Here is an 18,809-nt window from a genome sequence, read left to right on the forward strand (position 1 = left end):
TTTTCTCCAGCCCCCGTCTCCTCTGTGTTTTTCTCCAGCCCCCGTCTCCTCTGTGTTTTTCTCCAGCCCCCCGTCTCCTCTGTGTTTTTCTCCAGCCCCCGTCACCTCTGTTTTTCTCCAGCCCCCGTCTCCTCTGTGTTTTTCTCCAGCCCCCGTCTCCTCTGTGTTTTTCTCCAGCCCCCGTCTCCTCTGTGTTTTTCTCCAGCCCCCGTCTCCTCTGTGTTTTTCTCCAGCCCCCGTCTCCTCTGTGTTTTTCTCCAGCCCCCCGTCTCCTCTGTGTTTTTCTCCAGCCCCCGTCTCCCCTGTGTTTTTCTCTAGCCCCCGTCTCCTGTGTTTTCTCTAGCCCCCGTCTCCTGTGTTTTTCTCTAGCCCCTTGTCTCCTCACTGTGTTTTTCTCTAGCCCCTTGTCTCCTCACTGTGTTTTTCTCTAGCCCCCCGTCTCCTCACTGTGTTTTTCTCTAGCCCCCCGTCTCCTCACTGTGTTTTTCTCTAGCCCCCCGTCTCCTCACTGTGTTTTTCTCTAGCCCCCCGTCTCCTCTGTGTTTTTCTCTAGCCCCCCGTCTCCTCTGTGTTTTTCTCTAGCCCCCGTCTCCTCTGTGTGTTTCTCTAGCCCCCCGTCTCCTCTCTGTTTCTCTAGCCCCCGTCTCCTCTCTGTGTTTCTCTAGCCCCCCGTCTCCTCACTGTGTTTTTCTCTAGCCCCCTGTCTCCTCTGTGTTTTTCTCTAGCCCCGTCTCCTCTCTGTTTTTCTCTAGACCCCCGTCTCCTCACTGTGTTTTTCTCTAGCCCCCGTCTCCTCACTGTGTTTCTCTAGCCCCCCGTCTCCTCACTGTGTTTCTCTAGCCCCCCGTCTCCTCACTGTGTTTTTCTCTAGCCCCCCGTCTCCTCACTGTGTTTTCTCTAGCCCCCGTCTCCTCACTGTGTTTTCTCTAGCCCCCCGTCTCCTCACTGTGTTGTTCTTCTCTAGCCCCCGTCTCCTCTGTGTTTTTCTCCAGCCCCCGTCACCTCTGTGTTTTTCTCCAGCCCCCGTCTCCTCTGTGTTTTTCTCCAGCCCCCGTCTCCTCTGTGTTTTTCTCCAGCCCCCGTCTCCTCTGTGTTTTTCTCCAGCCCCCGTCTCCTCTGTGTTTTTCTCCAGCCCCCCGTCTCCTCTGTGTTTTTCTCCAGCCCCCGTCTCCTCTGTGTTTTTCTCCAGCCCCCGTCACCTCTGTGTTTTTCTCCAGCCCCCGTCTCCCCTGTGTTTTTCTCTAGCCCCCGTCTCCTGTGTTTTTCTCTAGCCCCCGTCTCCTCTCTGTGTTTCTCTAGCCCCCGTCTCCTCTGTGTGTTTCTCTAGCCCCCGTCTCCTCTGTGTTTCTCTAGCCCCCGTCTCCTCTCTGTGTTTCTCTAGCCCCCGTCTCCTCTCTGTGTTTCTCTAGCCCCCGTCTCCTCTCTGTGTTTCTCTAGCCCCCGTCTCCTCTGTGTTTCTCTAGCCCCCGTCTCCTCTCTGTGTTTCTCTAGCCCCCGTCTCCTCTGTGTTTCTCTAGCCCCCGTCTCCTCTCTGTGTTTCTCTAGCCCCCGTCTCCTCTGTGTGTTTCTCTAGCCCCCGTCTCCTCTGTGTGTTTCTCTAGCCCCCCGTCTCCTCTGTGTGTTTCTCTAGCCCCCGTCTCCTCTCTGTGTTTCTCTAGCCCCCGTCTCCTCTGTGTTTCTCTAGCCCCCGTCTCCTCACTGTGTTTTTCTCTAGCCCCCGTCTCCTCACTGTGTTTCTCTAGCCCCCGTTTCCTCACTGTGTTTCTCTAGCCCCCGTCTCCTCTCTGTGTTTCTCTAGCCCCCGTCTCCTCTCTGTGTTTCTCTAGCCCCCGTCTCCTCTGTGTGTTTCTCTAGCCCCCGTCTCCTCTGTGTTTCTCTAGCCCCCGTCTCCTCTCTGTGTTTCTCTAGCCCCCCGTCTCCTCTCTGTGTTTCTCTAGCCCCCCGTCTCCTCTCTGTGTTTCTCTAGCCCCCGTCTCCTCTGTGTTTCTCTAGCCCCCGTCTCCTCTCTGTGTTTCTCTAGCCCCCGTCTCCTCTGTGTGTTTCTCTAGCCCCCGTCTCCTCTGTGTGTTTCTCTAGCCCCCGTCTCCTCTGTGTTTCTCTAGCCCCCGTCTCCTCTCTGTGTTTCTCTAGCCCCCGTCTCCTCTGTGTTTCTCTAGCCCCCGTCTCCTCACTGTGTTTTTCTCTAGCCCCCGTCTCCTCACTGTGTTTCTCTAGCCCCCAGTCTCCTCTCTGTGTTTCTCTAGCCCCCGTCTCCTCTCTGTGTTTCTCTAGCCCCCGTCTCCTCTCTGTGTTTCTCTAGCCCCCGTCTCCTCTCTGTGTTTCTCTAGCCCCCGTCTCCTCTCTGTGTTTCTCTAGCCCCCCGTCTCCTCTGTGTGTTTCTCTAGCCCCCGTCTCCTCTCTGTGTTTCTCTAGCCCCCGTCTCCTCTGTGTGTTTCTCTAGCCCCCCCGTCTCCTCACTGTGTGTTTCTCTAGCCCCCGTCTCCTCACTGTGTTTCTCTAGCCCCCGTCTCCTCTGTGTTTCTCTAGCCCCCGTCTCCTCTGTGTGTTTCTCTAGCCCCCGTCTCCTCACTGTGTTTCTCTAGCCCCCGTCTCCTCTGTGTTTCTCTAGCCCCCGTCTCCTCACTGTGTTTCTCTAGCCCCCCGTCTCCTCTGTGTTTCTCTAGCCCCCGTCTCCTCTCTGTGTTTCTCTAGCCCCCCGTCTCCTCTGTGTTTCTCTAGCCCCCGTCTCCTCTCTGTGTTTCTCTAGCCCCCGTCTCCTCTGTGTTTCTCTAGCCCCCGTCTCCTCTGTGTTTCTCTAGCCCCCCGTCTCCTCTGTTTTCTCTAGCCCCCGTCTCCTCACTGTGTTTCTCTAGCCCCCAGTCTCCTCTCTGTGTTTCTCTAGCCCCCGTCTCCTCTCTGTGTTTCTCTAGCCCCCGTCTCCTCTCTGTGTTTCTCTAGCCCCCGTCTCCTCTGTGTGTTTCTCTAGCCCCCCGTCTCCTCTGTGTGTTTCTCTAGCCCCCGTCTCCTCTCTGTGTGTTTCTCTAGCCCCCGTCTCCTCTCTGTGTTTCTCTAGCCCCCGTCTCCTCACTGTGTTTTTCTAGCCCCCGTCTCCTCACTGTGTTTTCTCTAGCCCCCCGTCTCCTCACTGTGTTTTTATCTAGCCCCCCGTCTCCTCACTGTGTTTTCTCTAGCCCCCGTCTCCTCTCTGTGTTTCTCTAGCCCCCGTCTCCTCACTGTGTTTTTCTAGCCCCCGTCTCCTCACTGTGTTTTTCTCTAGCCCCCGTCTCCTCACTGTGTTTTTCTCTAGCCCCCCCGTCTCCTCACTGTGTGTTTCTCTAGCCCCCGTCTCCTCACTGTGTGTTTCTCTAGCCCCCGTCTCCTCACTGTGTGTTTCTCTAGCCCCCGTCTCCTCACTGTGTGTTTCTCTAGCCCCCGTCTCCTCACTGTGTTTCTCTAGCCCCCGTCTCCTCTCTGTGTTTCTCTAGCCCCCGTCTCCTCTCTGTGTTTCTCTAGCCCCCGTCTCCTCTCTGTGTTTCTCTAGCCCCCGTCTCCTCTCTGTGTTTCTCTAGCCCCCCGTCTCCTCTGTGTGTTTCTCTAGCCCCCGTCTCCTCTCTGTGTTTCTCTAGCCCCCCGTCTCCTCTGTGTGTTTCTCTAGCCCGTCCCGTCTCTCACTGTGTGTTTCTCTAGCCCCCGTCTCCTCACTGTGTTTCTCTAGCCCCCGTCTCCTCTGTGTTTCTCTAGCCCCCGTCTCCTCTGTGTTTCTCTAGCCCCCGTCTCCTCTGTGTGTTTCTCTAGCCCCCGTCTCCTCACTGTGTTTCTCTAGCCCCCCGTCTCCTCTGTGTTTCTCTAGCCCCCGTCTCCTCACTGTGTTTCTCTAGCCCCCGTCTCCTCTCTGTGTTTCTCTAGCCCCCGTCTCCTCTGTGTTTCTCTAGCCCCCGTCTCCTCTCTGTGTTTCTCTAGCCCCCGTCTCCTCTGTGTTTCTCTAGCCCCCCGTCTCCTCTGTGTTTCTCTAGCCCCCCGTCTCCTCTGTTTTTCTCTAGCCCCCCGTCTCCTCACTGTGTTTCTCTAGCCCCCAGTCTCCTCTCTGTGTTTCTCTAGCCCCCCGTCTCCTCTCTGTGTTTCTCTAGCCCCCCGTCTCCTCTCTGTGTTTCTCTAGCCCCCCGTCTCCTCTGTGTGTTTCTCTAGCCCCCCGTCTCCTCTGTGTGTTTCTCTAGCCCCCGTCTCCTCTCTGTGTGTTTCTCTAGCCCCCGTCTCCTCTCTGTGTTTCTCTAGCCCCCGTCTCCTCACTGTGTTTTTCTAGCCCCCCGTCTCCTCACTGTGTTTTTCTCTAGCCCCCCCGTCTCCTCACTGTGTTTTTATCTAGCCCCCCGTCTCCTCACTGTGTTTTTCTCTATGCCCCCCGTCTCCTCTCTGTGTTTCTCTAGCCCCCGTCTCCTCACTGTGTTTTTCTAGCCCCCGTCTCCTCACTGTGTTTTTCTCTAGCCCCCCCGTCTCCTCACTGTGTTTTTCTCTAGCCCCCCCGTCTCCTCACTGTGTGTTTCTCTAGCCCCCGTCTCCTCACTGTGTGTTTCTCTAGCCCCCCGTCTCCTCACTGTGTGTTTCTCTAGCCCCCGTCTCCTCTCTGTGTTTCTCTAGCCCCCGTCTCCTCTCTGTGTTTCTCTAGCCCCCGTCTCCTCTCTGTGTTTCTCTAGCCCCCGTCTCCTCTCTGTGTTTCTCTAGCCCCCGTCTCCTCTCTGTGTTTCTCTAGCCCCCGTCTCCTCTGTGTTTCTCTAGCCCCCGTCTCCTCTGTTTTTCTCTAGCCCCCGTCTCCTCTGTGTTTCTCTAGCCCCCGTCTCCTCACTGTGTTTCTCTAGCCCCCGTCTCCTCACTGTGTTTCTCTAGCCCCCGTCTCCTCACTGTGTTTCTCTAGCCCCCGTCTCCTCACTGTGTTTCTCTAGCCCCCGTCTCCTCACTGTGTTTCTCTAGCCCCCGTCTCCTCACTGTGTTTCTCTAGCCCCCGTCTCCTCACTGTGTTTCTCTAGCCCCCGTCTCCTCACTGTGTTTCTCTAGCCCCCGTCTCCTCACTGTGTTTCTCTAGCCCCCGTCTCCTCTCTGTGTTTCTCTAGCCCCCGTCTCCTCTCTGTGTTTCTCTAGCCCCCGTCTCCTCTCTGTGTTTCTCTAGCCCCCGTCTCCTCTCTGTGTTTCTCTAGCCCCCGTCTCCTCTCTGTGTTTCTCTAGCCCCCGTCTCCTCTCTGTGTTTCTCTAGCCCCCCGTCTCCTCTGTGTTTCTCTAGCCCCCGTCTCCTCTGTGTTTCTCTAGCCCCCGTCTCCTCTGTTTTTCTCTAGCCCCCGTCTCCTCTGTGTTTTTCTCTAGCCCCTCGTCTCCTCTGTTTTCTCTAGCCCCCCCGTCTCCTCTCTGTGTTTCTCTAGCCCCCCGTCTCCTCTCTGTGTTTCTCTAGCCCCCCGTCTCCTCTGTGTTTCTCTAGCCCCCCGTCTCCTCTCTGTGTGTTTCTCTAGCCCCCCGTCTCCTCTCTGTGTGTTTCTCTAGCTCCCCGTCTCCTCACTGTGTGTTTCTCTAGCCCCCAGTCTCCTCTCTGTGTTTCTCTAGCCCCCCAGTCTCCTCTCTGTGTTTCTCTAGCCCCCCGTCTCCTCTGTGTTTTTCTCTAGCCCCCCGTCTCCTCTCTGTGTTTCTCTAGCCCCCCGTCTCTTGAGGAGTTGTGGGAAGAGCTGTTGTTCCTGTGACGTGGCCCATCGCTCGGAGGGTGTACTGGCTTCTAGAGGTTAAATGGGCAAATCAATCATGTGACAGACTGCAGGCGGGAAATAAATGGCTGAAGCCTAATCAGGTTGGGGCCTAATCTGTCCACAGTGAGCAAGGAGCAGGCAGTCTGTGCGTGTGTGGCCAGGTCACACAGGGGAAGGTCACACAGGACTCCTCTCTTGCCTGCGCGCACACACTACTGGCCCACTCATAGCAGGGAACACGTTTTAGAAGATCTAATCATAGGATATGATCAACCACACCGGTCAAATATGTACACAAGTTGAATCATGGAGTTAGAGATGCAGAGGTACATGTCGAGGATTTTTTTTTAACATGATCTCCACGATGTCAGCAAGTGTGTTGTCGCTCGGAAACCAAGACGGTTGAAAGGTCTCTTCCTAAACGTACCTGCATGAGGTCAAGGGTTGAAACTGGACCCCTCGCTCTTTACACTCTCGGTTAATACGCTCTTTGACATTCCGGCAAAGGTCCAACACCCTGAAGAAAGACAACAGGAGAGAGAAACATTAAGACTAGCATGTTCTCCTGAAGAGTAGCAGACTGTTAGGACATGTTGAAAGCCCTGTCTGAGACCCAGTAAGGCACTATATAGGGAATAGGGTGTACAGCCCTATCATTTAACCCAGTACGACAGGTGGAGCTGAGCCGTTGAGAGTTATGTGAAGAGAAGGCCTCTGGCCCTGCACTGTGGGGTACACAGACAGAGAGACAGACAAGGTGGAGAACCTCACACCATTATGGAGACTGTAGTGCTAGGTATTTGTAGCTGGGAGAGACTGGCTCACTCTGTTCTCTAATGGCCGTCACTCCCAGGCATGTGCAGCCTAGTGTGGAGAGATGGAGGAGGAAGAGGGGTAATGAGCCCTGAACATATGCTCGCCCGCTAACCCCCATCAGGCAGTCTACACAGTGGGGTGCTGAGCACGCGTGTGTGTTGGTGTCCGCGTGTGTGTGTCTGCCCGTGTGTCTGTGAAAGGGTGGGGGGGGTGTACTCTCCTGAGATATCGCTTTAAGGTGCAAGGGAGTCAGTCATTTCTTTGGGAAGAAATGTGTGGTTTCATAATGGGAACGTTTTTTTTTAACACTGAATTTCCAACACTGTATGTTGGATATTCATGTTCAATCTCACACCCAGCAGCACACATGAATGCATCACACTGGCCATGCCTCCCTCTTTCCCTGTCGCTCCCCCTGCACAGAGTCAGGCTGGGGCTGGAGAGGCAGGCTTCCCTCCCACGCACAGCCAGTTAATGGAGGGAGGAGGCAGGCATGAAGGTGAATGTCAGAGAGGGAGTGGGGGTTGAGATACTTGTCTTTGGGGCTCTTCAAACTGACTGTGTGGGAAGAGAGTGATGATGTCGAATTGTCACACCAGTTCAGAGACACTCATTCATTCACAAAGGTTAAACAAGCTGCCATCCTTGTCTTTACCTGTCCCAAGGCACCGATGTCTCAAATGATTCTGCGACCACGTAGTAGTCCATCCCCAAGTCCTGTTAAATACACCGCAAGACAAATGCTGAAGTAGAACATAATAGCACAGGGCTTGGATTTGAGAAGGTGACAATATATGATCAAATAAAATAACTATTATTGGAAGTCAAATAAAAGAGGCACACAATATAGCTTAGTGTTTCACACTTCGCGTGAGGAAAAGAGCTTTTCACTGTCAATTGCTCATGTCCAGATTCCTCGAATGACAACATGACATCCGTGGCTGAACAGAGGCGCCAGATATCTCAGAGGTCACATTCTGCAGCCTTTGTGTGCATGTTCCTTCTATCCTATCAGCTGACAGAGGTCTCTATCTGCCCCTGTGAGCAGTGCGCCCCCCCCCCTCCCCGAGCTGTCTCTGGACACTAGGAGAGTATGGCAGAATAGAGGAGAAGAGGGGGAGAAGTGACCCACCCGGAGGTAAGCGATGACGAAGGTCAGAATGTAGCCTCTCTGTCCATTGTCCTCTCCAGCTGCCAGGCCCCTGGAAAAAGATAAGTTAAATATTTAACAGGTTCCTTTCGGGCCCTGTCATCTCTCCCTGACCACAGCTGCCTGTGATGCCCATCAGTACCATTCACTGCCACAATGTTCAAATCAATGATTGCCGCTCTGTGCCTCCCTGCGGGTCAACCACACATCCATCACCCACCACGGGTAATAACATTTTCAACCAACAACCCAAATTAAATCAGGACGCACTCATTAAGAAATCACTAAATTGATTTACCTGTAATTTCTCCCCAAATTTCTTAAAACCAGAAGACAATATCCCTTACAGACCCACCCAATCGATCACAGGCTCTCAACAAGTGATGATGGAAAAACTAAAAAACACAACACACTGCCTGGTAGGTGAGGCCTTTTCAATGATTAAACTTGTGAAATCGGTCAGGATAACACCTGAGGGCACAAAGCCAGTGACCTGAGGAATGGACTGGAAGCTGTGCACTGGGCCAAGGAGCAACACTAATACACAATCCATAGGGTCACCAAGACAATAACGGTATTTCTCATGGGTCCAGTGTTTTCATGAAAGGTTTGTTTATGATGACTAGGTACAGAGCGGATGAGGTGTGTTCAGGGGGATGAAGTAGTGAGTTATTTGCTACAGTATGTTCCGATTCCTCTTTAATGGTGTGGAACAGTGTGGTTCTGGTCAGGGTGGGACCCCCAGCCCAGCGTAGGCCCCCAGGCACATCAGACATGGGCCTTACAGCAATGCTTCGTCGCCAAGTCCCTACTCGCTGACCTCTGTGGCACTACACCCGACAACACACTTTTGTATTTCGAATCGATTACTTTGGGCCTTTCAGTTGTATACGGGGTTGTTAGAAGAGCGAAGGAATGTCTCCAGAATTCCACGAGTGCAGGTGAATTGAACGTGTTGGGGAACTATGAGGAACCCAGGTTTGTTGCTATTGTAGTTAAGGTGCACACATACAGAATGGAGAGATCGCATCCCTTTCAGGCTGATAGATCACTTATTTCCACCAGGGCCTCTATTGATCTGCCTTACAATCAATCAGAATAGCCCCCCCACCCCACCACCACACACACACCAAAGTAGGTCTGACAGGAGGACGGCCACAGGTGATCCATCACGCTGCTCTTTATACTTGGTCTTAGATTGGTTCAAAACACACCACCTTCAGCCTGAGGGGCCAAGCTCTTCCACTATGGAAATGGAATGCCTCTAAGCAAGGCCTAAGGCAGATTTCTCACAATGAGGAGTGTACCAGGTACCAACTGTGGTTTTGTCTTGTGTTGTATGTAACCTGTGCACTGAAGACAGTCTCCCAGAATAAAAGGGGGGAATTTAACCCTCACAAATTTAGGATGCATGTTGGGTAACATCTGCTGACCTGAGAGAAGGAAATGGGGGCTACTTACCCAAATGTTGCAGCAATGTCGTAAACTTGTTTTTCATGCTGCAAGACCCTCTCGCGGTCCCCTTCGAACAGCAGGGTGGCAACAACCAACTGGTGGGGGTCGAAACCTTTGAACTGGGGAAAAAAACAGGGAAGTAAAATTGGTTTAACCCTTTCCAGGAAGTACAAATGACATACAAAAGAGAAATGAGGAGTAGTATTTCTGCCAAATCATTAAGAATTACCTTGGTGATGTAGAATTTCTTTAACCCTTCCACAAAATTTGTGAAAATGGACGACACTTGAGGTTTCAGGGCATGACCTGTAGAAACAGAAGGGCCAAGTCCCTTAACTCAAAAGCCAAGTGGACCTCTGCCTTTTCTCTTTTGGACAATACAGTTTAGAGGAACTACCGATATCGTTTATACACACATTTGGTCACACTCAGCCCACCCATCTCCTGCCTGTTTCCTCCAGGACTAACATGGCAACTGAGTCACATTTATTTAGGTGTGGAAACAAAAGGAGGAAAATAAATGGTAACATTTGAATAACTTTACAAGTGCCTGCGACAGGGACAATAAATCAGTGGGTTTCCGAGGGGAAGTGGGCTTGACACGGCCATATCCGTCTTCCTCAGCCACCGCACGTTTTGATTTATTCGTGATCGGACACACAAAGCGCCTGTGGACAAGCTAAAGTGAGGGTCTGGAGCCGATGGGATGGTTATCAATCACAGTGGGGGAGAGTCCTGGGTGCCTCTGTGGAGACTGAACACTTCGTTTCTTTCCCCTCCGTCTCACAGTCTCTTCATCACTTAGTGTTCCAATTGTTTCCATTCCAAATTTGATTGTGGGTCTTTCGGTCTCCCGCAGCCATCACGCTCATTAATTAAATACTCAACGACCAGAGAGGAGAGGGATTATACATACAGTGTGTCATTTCCCCCCCAGTCGGCCTTTTGCTCATTTAATGCATGTCAACGGCTAACATACCACTTGCCATATTCATCATACTAGCGTATTGAGATAAGTGGCCCCTATATTTTATATATTTTACTTTGTACAATTCGGAAATGAGCAGGCCCATTGAATACATCAGATCCCTTCACTTAGCAGCCAGGGGAATTAAAAGGGAAGGCAACCCAGCAAACAAAAACTGGTTCTGTGAACATTCCCCCTACATTCATTAGATTGCCCCCAAAACGTTCTAATAACACCAAAACTGTACAGGTGTGCTGATGATTATACAGTGTTTGTAGAAAACATTTGCCTGACGTTGCAAGAACATTCACAGAACACATTCTGTTACATTACCTGGAAACCTAATAAATAAATAAAAAACGTTCTGTGGTGGTTGATATAGACGTTGTGCACAACATTTTAGTGGATGCTAGAACATTCCAAGAATATCTCATTTAAAACATTAAAACACTTTTTTTTTAAATGTTTAAATTATTTTTTTTAAACCAAAAACATTTGAATGTTATCATGCTAATGTTAGGATTTTATCTAACTAGAACTTAATGAGAATGTTGGCTAATATCCTGGGAATGTTCCCGGTTCGCTGGGAAGGCACTAATAAGTCCAAGAAGGTATCCTATCAGTCCAGACTGAGGTTACGTTATTAGTGAGAAACCTGGTCGCTTCATCTTGCCTGCTTAATGCTAAGAAGTGCTCACTCGGTGAAAAGTGGGAATGTAAGGGAGACTAATGAGATCCCAGGAGACTGAAGAACTTTACAAAGATGTCGGGCACCAACGCCTGATACATTCCCCCAGACCTCGAGAAAAATATTGTAAAACTTCAATATAACAACTGCTTAATTGTTGCCAAGGTCATTTTTCATTGGGCTTCAGTCCACGAGTCACGTGTGTGTGTGTGTGTGTGTGTGTGTGTAGCTAGATACTCTGCTGAAATAACACTACATTTAACTTAATGCAATGCAGTAGACGGGGAAAAAAAGCATACATGAAGAAACGTTGCCAATACTGCATTCTTTCCTCTAATGGATTAAAGTTGGGGGGGGGGGGGGGGGAGCCTCACACAAAACCAGGCCAAATGGCAATTAAAAAGAACGTCAGATTCAAGGAATTAGACCATTTTCAAAATACAATGATTGAGCAGAAAGACATGGCATAGACTCAAGCTGGGAATTGCCGGGGACCTCGCGATATGATATTATCACGATACTTAGGTGCCGATACGATATATATTGTGATTCTACATGCATTGCGATACTGTGATTTTATTGAGATTCCACGTTCCAAACATATTCCTCAATATATGTCTGCTGCAGTGGGACAGAGAGAGACATGAGAAAACGAGTTTTGATCAGTCATAGAAATAAAAGTGCTGAAAACAAACGGTCTCCCTATTTAAAAAGAAGATGGAGAAAAGGCTATGAAGGAGTTTTGGTGCAGGTACAGCCAACTAGCGCAGAAATAATATTGCGTTATTGTCAAAACGATGCAATATATCATGAAAAATAATATCCCAATATGGATATCGATCTCCATCACTAGAAGGTACTCAAATTCCAGCCTTGTTTGAGAAAGGCTACAGGGGGGGGGGGTGAACTGTGGAGGGAACTAGAGGGAATTACTTAGAAATGGAAACCAGGTCAGCCACACAGCACAGGCCACATGTGGAGCCAGAGAGCATGTCGGGCACCAACGCCTGATACATTCCCCCAGACCTCAAGAAAAATATACTTCACTTTGAGCTCCCGTGTTAAACAAAGACACACTGAGTGTACAAAACATTATTAAGTCTTTCCATGACAGACTGACCAGGTGAACGCCATGATCGCTTATTGATGCCACTTGTTTTTATTTTATTTTAATTTAATTTTTACCCCTTTTTCTCCCCAATTTCGTGGTGTCCAATTGTTGTAGCAGCTACTATCTTGTCTCATCGCTACAACTCCCGTACGGGCTCGGGAGAGACGAAGGTTGAAAGTCATGCGTCCTCCGATACACAACCCAACCAGCCGCGCTGCTTCTTAACACAGCGCGCATCCAACCCGGAAGACAGCCGCACCAATGTGCGGCTGGCTTCCTGGCAACTTTGGTTAGAGCGCACTGCGCCCGGCCCACCACAGGAGTCGCTGGTACGCGATGAGACAAGGATTTCCCTACCGACCAAGCCCTCCCTAACCCGGACGATGCTAGGCCAATTGTGCATCGCCCCACGGACCTCCCGGTCGCGGCCGGTTACGACAGAGTCTGGGCGCGAACCCAGAGTCTCTGATGGCACAGCTGGTGCTGCAGTACAGCGCCCTTAACCACTGCGCCACCCGGGAGGCCTGATGCCACTTGTTAAATCCACTTCAATCAGTGTAGATGAATTGGAGGACACAGGTTAAAAGAAGGAATTGTTAAGCCGAGACATGGATTGTGTATGTGTGCCATTCAGAAGGTGAATGGGCAAGACGAAAAAAGATTGAAGTGACTTTGAACAGGGTATGGTAGTAGGTGCCAGGTGCAACGGTTTGTGTCAAGAACTGCAACGCTGCTGGGTTTTTCACGCTCAACAGTTTCCTGTGGTTATCGAGAATGGTCCACTACCCAAAGGACGCCCGTCCAACTTAACACAACGGTGGGAAGCATTGGGGTCTACATGGGCCAGCATCCCTGTGGAACACTATCAACACCTTGAAGAGTCCATGCCCTGACAAATTGAGGCTGTTCTGAGGGTAAAAGTGGGGTGGGGGTGCAACTCAATATTAGGAAGGTGTTCTGATGTTTTATACACACAATGTAGATGTCTTTCCAGAGATGAAATGGCAGGGTTTTGATTGATGACTTACCAAACTGAAACTGTTCGTTATCCATGAGCCGGATGGATGCAGGTGCACACCTCTTGGGGGGGGGGGGGGAGAAAATGTATAATTTAGGAGCATGTCTCATTTTATTTTGTGAACATTTCCCCATCCCACACTTTATTTGAGTAATTTCCCTAGTGAAAGTTGAACCTGCATTACGTTTCGTAATTTAGAGGAAAAACCTTTGAAATGACATTTGTCACACAATAATACACAACCTGTAGACATGAGCAGACATTCCTGGTAGTGTGTGGATCCCCGTACACGAAAAGCCACGGCTCAATGGTCGATACCTTAAATTGTGTGCTATACTAGTGTACTGACTCATTTCTGTTACGAACGGAGCTGCACAAATTATATGCTTGTAGTCATCGATAATGGTTGCATCAGCACTGCCCAGTAAGAGTGAAAAGAGGTAGCTTATTCGTTATTATGGTCTTCATTATCATTCAAATTAATTCCTTCCCAGAATTGGAGATCTGCCCATCATTATCTGACCCCTTTGTTTGTACACTACAGTATTGCATTGATCTGCACTGCTCAATACCTGCATAGTTTAGCTACTGTTCTCATTGTTATTATAATGTAGCCTATAGGTTACATTGTACAAACACTCAACACAAGATGGTAAATGGTCTTTACCTGCTTGGCTACCTCTCGTAAGCAGGCCACTCCCGCCTCAAAGTTTGGGAAGACCACCGAGCCGTACTTCTGGTACTCGGGGATTGGCCGGATCTTCATCGTTACCTCGGTAACCACACCAAGAGTTCCTAGGGGAAAACACAAGGGAACACACAATAGAAACCAAGCTTCTCACACAATAACGATTTCGAAACAATAGCCCGGCATTGGTTGGGGTTAGGTTTGATTGACAATTGAAGCGGTAATGCCTGACTTAACCAACTGGGTTGGTGACGACCAGTGGCGTAGTGGAGGGTAACCACATGTAAAAACGCCGTTTCCGCACCTTTTACATTTGGTTTTGTGCAAGCGTTCATCCACCTGGTTTCTTTACCACCACATCACTGGTGGTGACCTGTGTGTCACCTTTCACCTCTTGTGATCTGGCTTCATGCTGCTCACAGGAGACCAATGAGATTTATCGAGGAAATAAAACCGGTCCATATCAAAGGAAGGCCAACACCAGGCGCCCATGACATGTCGCCCAGGGTTCCCAGCTAACCTCTGACCCCACAAAGTATCCACTGTGTCTGTAGCTTTTACGTGTCATGTTCCACGTAGAATTTTCCCTGCCGCAAGAATGTCTATGTCCAAAATGGACCCCTATTCCCTTTATAGAGCACTATTTCTTATCAGTGCCCATAGGGCTCTGGTAAAATGTAGTGCACTATTGAAGGAAGAGGGTGCCATTTGGGATGTACTAGTCCCTTAAGGAAGGTTCTCTAACAAAACAGACAACGCCATTTCCCGTGTTTCAGAAAAACTAACAAAGAGGTTGTAGAAAAGGATGACAATTTGAATGCAGATGCATGTTATTGACATGGACGGACTCCCAAATGGCAAACTATGGACAACTAATGAAACTAACTACGCAGTAAACACACCAATAAAGGAATCCTGTATTGCTTTGCTCTGTTTACAAATCCCATGGAGAGTATAGATGCAGTAACTGGCTCTATAAAGGATTGTAAACAAAGACCATCTTAATCACCGTAAATAGTGATAACCTCAGAGTCACCAGTTAATAATTCTGCGGGAGGAAATCAAAATGTGATTTTTCATTTAATATATTGTTGTTAATTACTATTTCCATTAAAAAAAACAGATGTCTTGATAATGGCTAAATGAGTGTTTATGAACACGAAAAAATCCACAATAATTACATACTGTCAGGTCAAGTTGAACCATACATTGTCTTGGTCTATTATTGGCTCTGAATTCACACGTTTCCTCAAAACAAAATCAATAACATTTTCTGAAATCTCAAAAATACAGAACCTTTTCCTTCAGATGAATCTGTAATTCTGTAAATGTGTACTTGACTGATGTAATGTGCATTAGTGTTGTCCCATTGAGATGACATGTTGTCTGTACAGCCAGATACATTAGGGGCTGTCCTGTGCATGCCAGGACCGTTAATGAGCCCTTTAATGTGACACTACATGCCACATGCTGCTCTCTAGTGGCCCAACCGAGAACGTAACTCCATCATCACCCCTCGGCACATACCCTGGGCCTCGTCACACAGAGGCGAGCGAGACGGGGGGGGAGAGCGAGACGGAGGGAGGGAGCGAGATGGAGGGAGGGAGCGAGACGGAGCGAGCGAGACGGAGGGAGCGAGACGGAGCGAGCGAGACGGAGCGAGCGAGACGGACGGAGGGAGCGAGCGAGACGGACGGAGGGAGCGAGACGGACGGAGGGAGGGAGCGAGACGGACGGAGGGAGGGAGACAGCGAGACGGACGGAGGGAGGGAGCGAGACGGACGGAGGGAGGGAGCGAGACGGACGGAGGGAGGGAGCGAGACGGACGGAGGGAGGGAGCGAGACGGACGGAGGGAGGGAGCGAGACGGACGGAGGGAGGGAGCGAGACGGACGGAGGGAGGGAGCGAGACGGACGGAGGGAGGGAGCGAGACGGACGGAGGGAGGGAGGGAGACGGACAGAGGGAGGGAGGGAGCGAGACGTACGGAGGGAGGGAGGGAGCGAGACGGACCGAGGGAGGGAGCGAGACGGACGGAGGGAGCGAGACGGACGGAGGGAGGGAGCGAGACGGACGGAGGGGCGAGACGGACGGAGGGAGGGAGCGAGACGGACGGAGGGAGGGAGGGAGACGGACAGAGGGAGGGAGCGAGACGGACGGACGGAGGGAGCGAGACGGACGGACGGAGGGAGACGGACGGACGGAGCGAGACGGACGGACGGACGGAGGGAGCGGACGGAGACGGACGGAGGGAAGGAGGGAGCGAGACGGACGGAGGGAATGAGGGAGCGAGACGGACTGAGGGAGGGAGGGAGGGAGACGGATGGAGGGAGGGAGCGAGACGGACGGAGGGAGGGAGCGAGACGGACGGAGGGAGGGAGCGGACGGACGGACGGACGGAGGGAGCGAGACGGACGGACGGAGGGAGCGAGACGGACGGAGGGAGGGAGCGAGACGGACGGAGGGAGCGAGAAGGACGGGCGGGGAGGGAGGGAGCGAGACGGACGGAGGGAGGGAGGGAGCGAGACGGACGGACGGAGGGAGCGAGACGGACGGAGGGAGGGAGGGAGCGAGACGGACGGAGGGAGGGAGCGAGACGGACGGACGGAGGGAGGGAGCGAGACGGACGGACGGAGGGAGGGAGCGAGACGGACGGACGGAGGGAGAGACGGGACGGACGGAGGGAGCGAGACGGACGGACGGAGCGAGACGGACGGACGGAGCGAGACGGACGGACGGAGGGAGCGAGACGGACGGACGGAGGGAGGGAGCGAGGGACGGACGGACGGACGGAGGGAGCGGAGACGGACGGAGGGACGGACGGAGGGAGGGAGCGGACGGACGGAGGGAGGGAGGGAGACGGACGGAGGGAGGGAGCGAGACGGACGGACGGGGAGGGAGCGCGGACGGACGGAGGGAGGGAGCGGAGGGACGGACGGAGGGAGGGAGCGCGACGGACGGAGGGAGGGAGCGAGACGGACGGAGGGAGGGAGCGAGACGGACGGAGGGAGGGAGGGAGGGAGACGGACGGAGGGAGGGAGGGGCGGACAGACGGACGGAGGGAGGGAGCGAGACGGACGAGACGGACGGAGGGAGCGAGACGGACGGAGGGAGGGAGCGACGGACGGACGGAGGGAGGGAGCGAGACGGACGGACGGGGAGGGAGCGAGACGGACGGAGGGAGGGAGCGAGACGGACGGACGGAGGGAGGGAGGGAGCGAGACGGACGGACGGAGGGAGACGGACGGACAGAGCGAGACGGACGGACGGACGGAGGGAGCGAGACAGACGGAGGGAGGGAGGGAGCGAGACGGACGGAGGGAAGGAGGGAGCGAGACGGACGGAGGGAATGAGGGAGCGAGACGGACTGAGGGAGGGAGGGAGGGAGGGAGACGGACGGAGGGAGCGAGACGGACGGAGGGAGCGTGACGGACGGAGGGAGCGAGACGGACGGAGGGAGGGAGCGAGACGGAGGGAGGGAGGGAGCCGGACGGAGGGACGGAGGGAGCGAGACGGACGGAGGGAGGGAGCGAGACGGACGGAGGGAGCGAGAAGGACGGAGGGAGGGAGCGAGACGGACGGAGGGAGGGAGGGAGACGGACGGACGGAGGGAGCGAGACGGAGGAGGGAGGGAGGGAGCGAGACGGACGGACGGAGGGAGCGAGACGGACGGACGGACGGACGGGGAGGGAGGGACGGACGGACGGAGGGAGGGAGCGGACGGGACGGACGGAGGGAGGGAGCGAGACGGACGGACGGAGGGAGGGAGCGAGACGGACGGACGGAGGGAGGGAGCGAGACGGACGGACGGACGGAGGGAGCGAGACGGACGGACGGAGGGAGCGAGACGGACGGACGGAGGGAGCGAGACGGACGGACGGACGGAGCGAGACGGACGGACGGAGGGAGCGAGACGGACGGACGGAGGGAGCGAGACGGACGGACGGAGGGAGCGAGACGGACGGAGGGAGGGAGGGAGCGAGACGGACGGACGGAGGGAGCGAGACGGAGGGAGGGAGCGAGACGGACGGAGGGGGGAGCGAGACGGAGGGAGGGAGGGAGCCGGACGGAGGGACGGAGGGAGCGGAGACGGACGGAGGGAGGGAGCGAGACGGACGGAGGGAGGAGCGAGAAGGACGGAGGGAGGGAGCGAGACGGACGGAGGGAGGGAGGGAGCGAGACGGACGGACGGAGGGAGGAGACGGAGCGGACGGGGAGGGAGCGAGGACGGACGGACGGAGGGAGCGAGACGGACGGACGGAGGGAGCGAGACGGACGGACGGACGGAGGGAGGGAGCGAGACGGACGGACGGAGGGAGGGAGCGGACGGACGGACGGAGGGAGGGAGGGACGGACAGACGGACGGACGGACGGAGGGAGCGAGACGGACGGACGGACGGAGGGAGCGAGACGGACGGACGGAGGGAGCGAGACGGACGGACGGAGCGAGACGGACGGACGGAGGGAGCGAGACGGACGGACGGACGGAGGGAGCGAGACGGACGGACGGAGGGAGCGAGACGGACGGACGGAGGGGGGAGGGAGCGAGACGGACGGACGGAGGGAGCGAGACGGAGGGAGGGAGGGAGCGAGACGGACGGACGGAGGGAGCGAGACGGACGGACGGAGCGAGAGACGGACGGACGGAGGGAGGGAGCGAGACGGACGGACGGAGGGAGGGAGCGAGACGGACGGACGGACGGAGGGAGCGAGACGGACGGACGGACGGAGGGAGCGAGACGGACGGACGGAGGGAGCGAGACGGACGGACGGACGGAGCGAGACGGACGGACGGAGGGAGCGAGACGGACGGACGGACGGAGGGAGCGAGACGGACGGAGGGAGGGAGCGAGACGGACGGACGGACGGAGGGAGGGAGCGAGACGGACGGACGGAGGGAGGGAGCGAGACGGACGGAGGGAGGGAGCGAGACGGACGGAGGGAGGGAGGGAGCGAGACGGACGGAGGGAGGGAGGGAGCGAGACGGACGGAGGGAGGGAGCGAGACGGACGGAGGGAGCGAGACGGACGGAGGGAGCGAGACGGACGGAGGGAAGGAGGGAGCGAGACGGACGGAGGGAAGGAGGGAGCGAGACGGACGGAGGGAAGGAGGGAGCGAGACGGACGGAGGGAAGGAGGGAGCGAGACGGACGGACGGAGGGAAGGAGGGAGCGAGACGGACGGAGGAAGGAGGGGGAGCGAGACGGACTGAGGGAA

General features: G+C 54.1%; 1 protein-coding gene across 1 annotated transcript in view; it reads right to left on the bottom strand.

The window, feature by feature from the left end:
- Positions 1–18,809, bottom strand: part of LOC135519489 (alkyldihydroxyacetonephosphate synthase, peroxisomal-like) — a 53,750-nt gene that overhangs the window by 7,304 nt on the left and 27,637 nt on the right. The window contains exons 11-17 of the mRNA XM_064944720.1: positions 13,575–13,702; positions 12,918–12,969; positions 9,353–9,429; positions 9,130–9,242; positions 7,651–7,720; positions 7,174–7,235; positions 6,130–6,219 (exon numbers count right to left, since the gene is read on the bottom strand). Coding sequence (XP_064800792.1) covers positions 6,130–6,219; positions 7,174–7,235; positions 7,651–7,720; positions 9,130–9,242; positions 9,353–9,429; positions 12,918–12,969; positions 13,575–13,702 — 592 coding nt within the window. The remainder of the gene's footprint in view (positions 1–6,129; positions 6,220–7,173; positions 7,236–7,650; positions 7,721–9,129; positions 9,243–9,352; positions 9,430–12,917; positions 12,970–13,574; positions 13,703–18,809) is intronic.

The sequence above is a fragment of the Oncorhynchus masou genome, chromosome 29 (genome assembly GCF_036934945.1).
Source record: "Oncorhynchus masou masou isolate Uvic2021 chromosome 29, UVic_Omas_1.1, whole genome shotgun sequence".
Taxonomy (NCBI): Eukaryota; Metazoa; Chordata; class Actinopteri; order Salmoniformes; family Salmonidae; genus Oncorhynchus; species Oncorhynchus masou.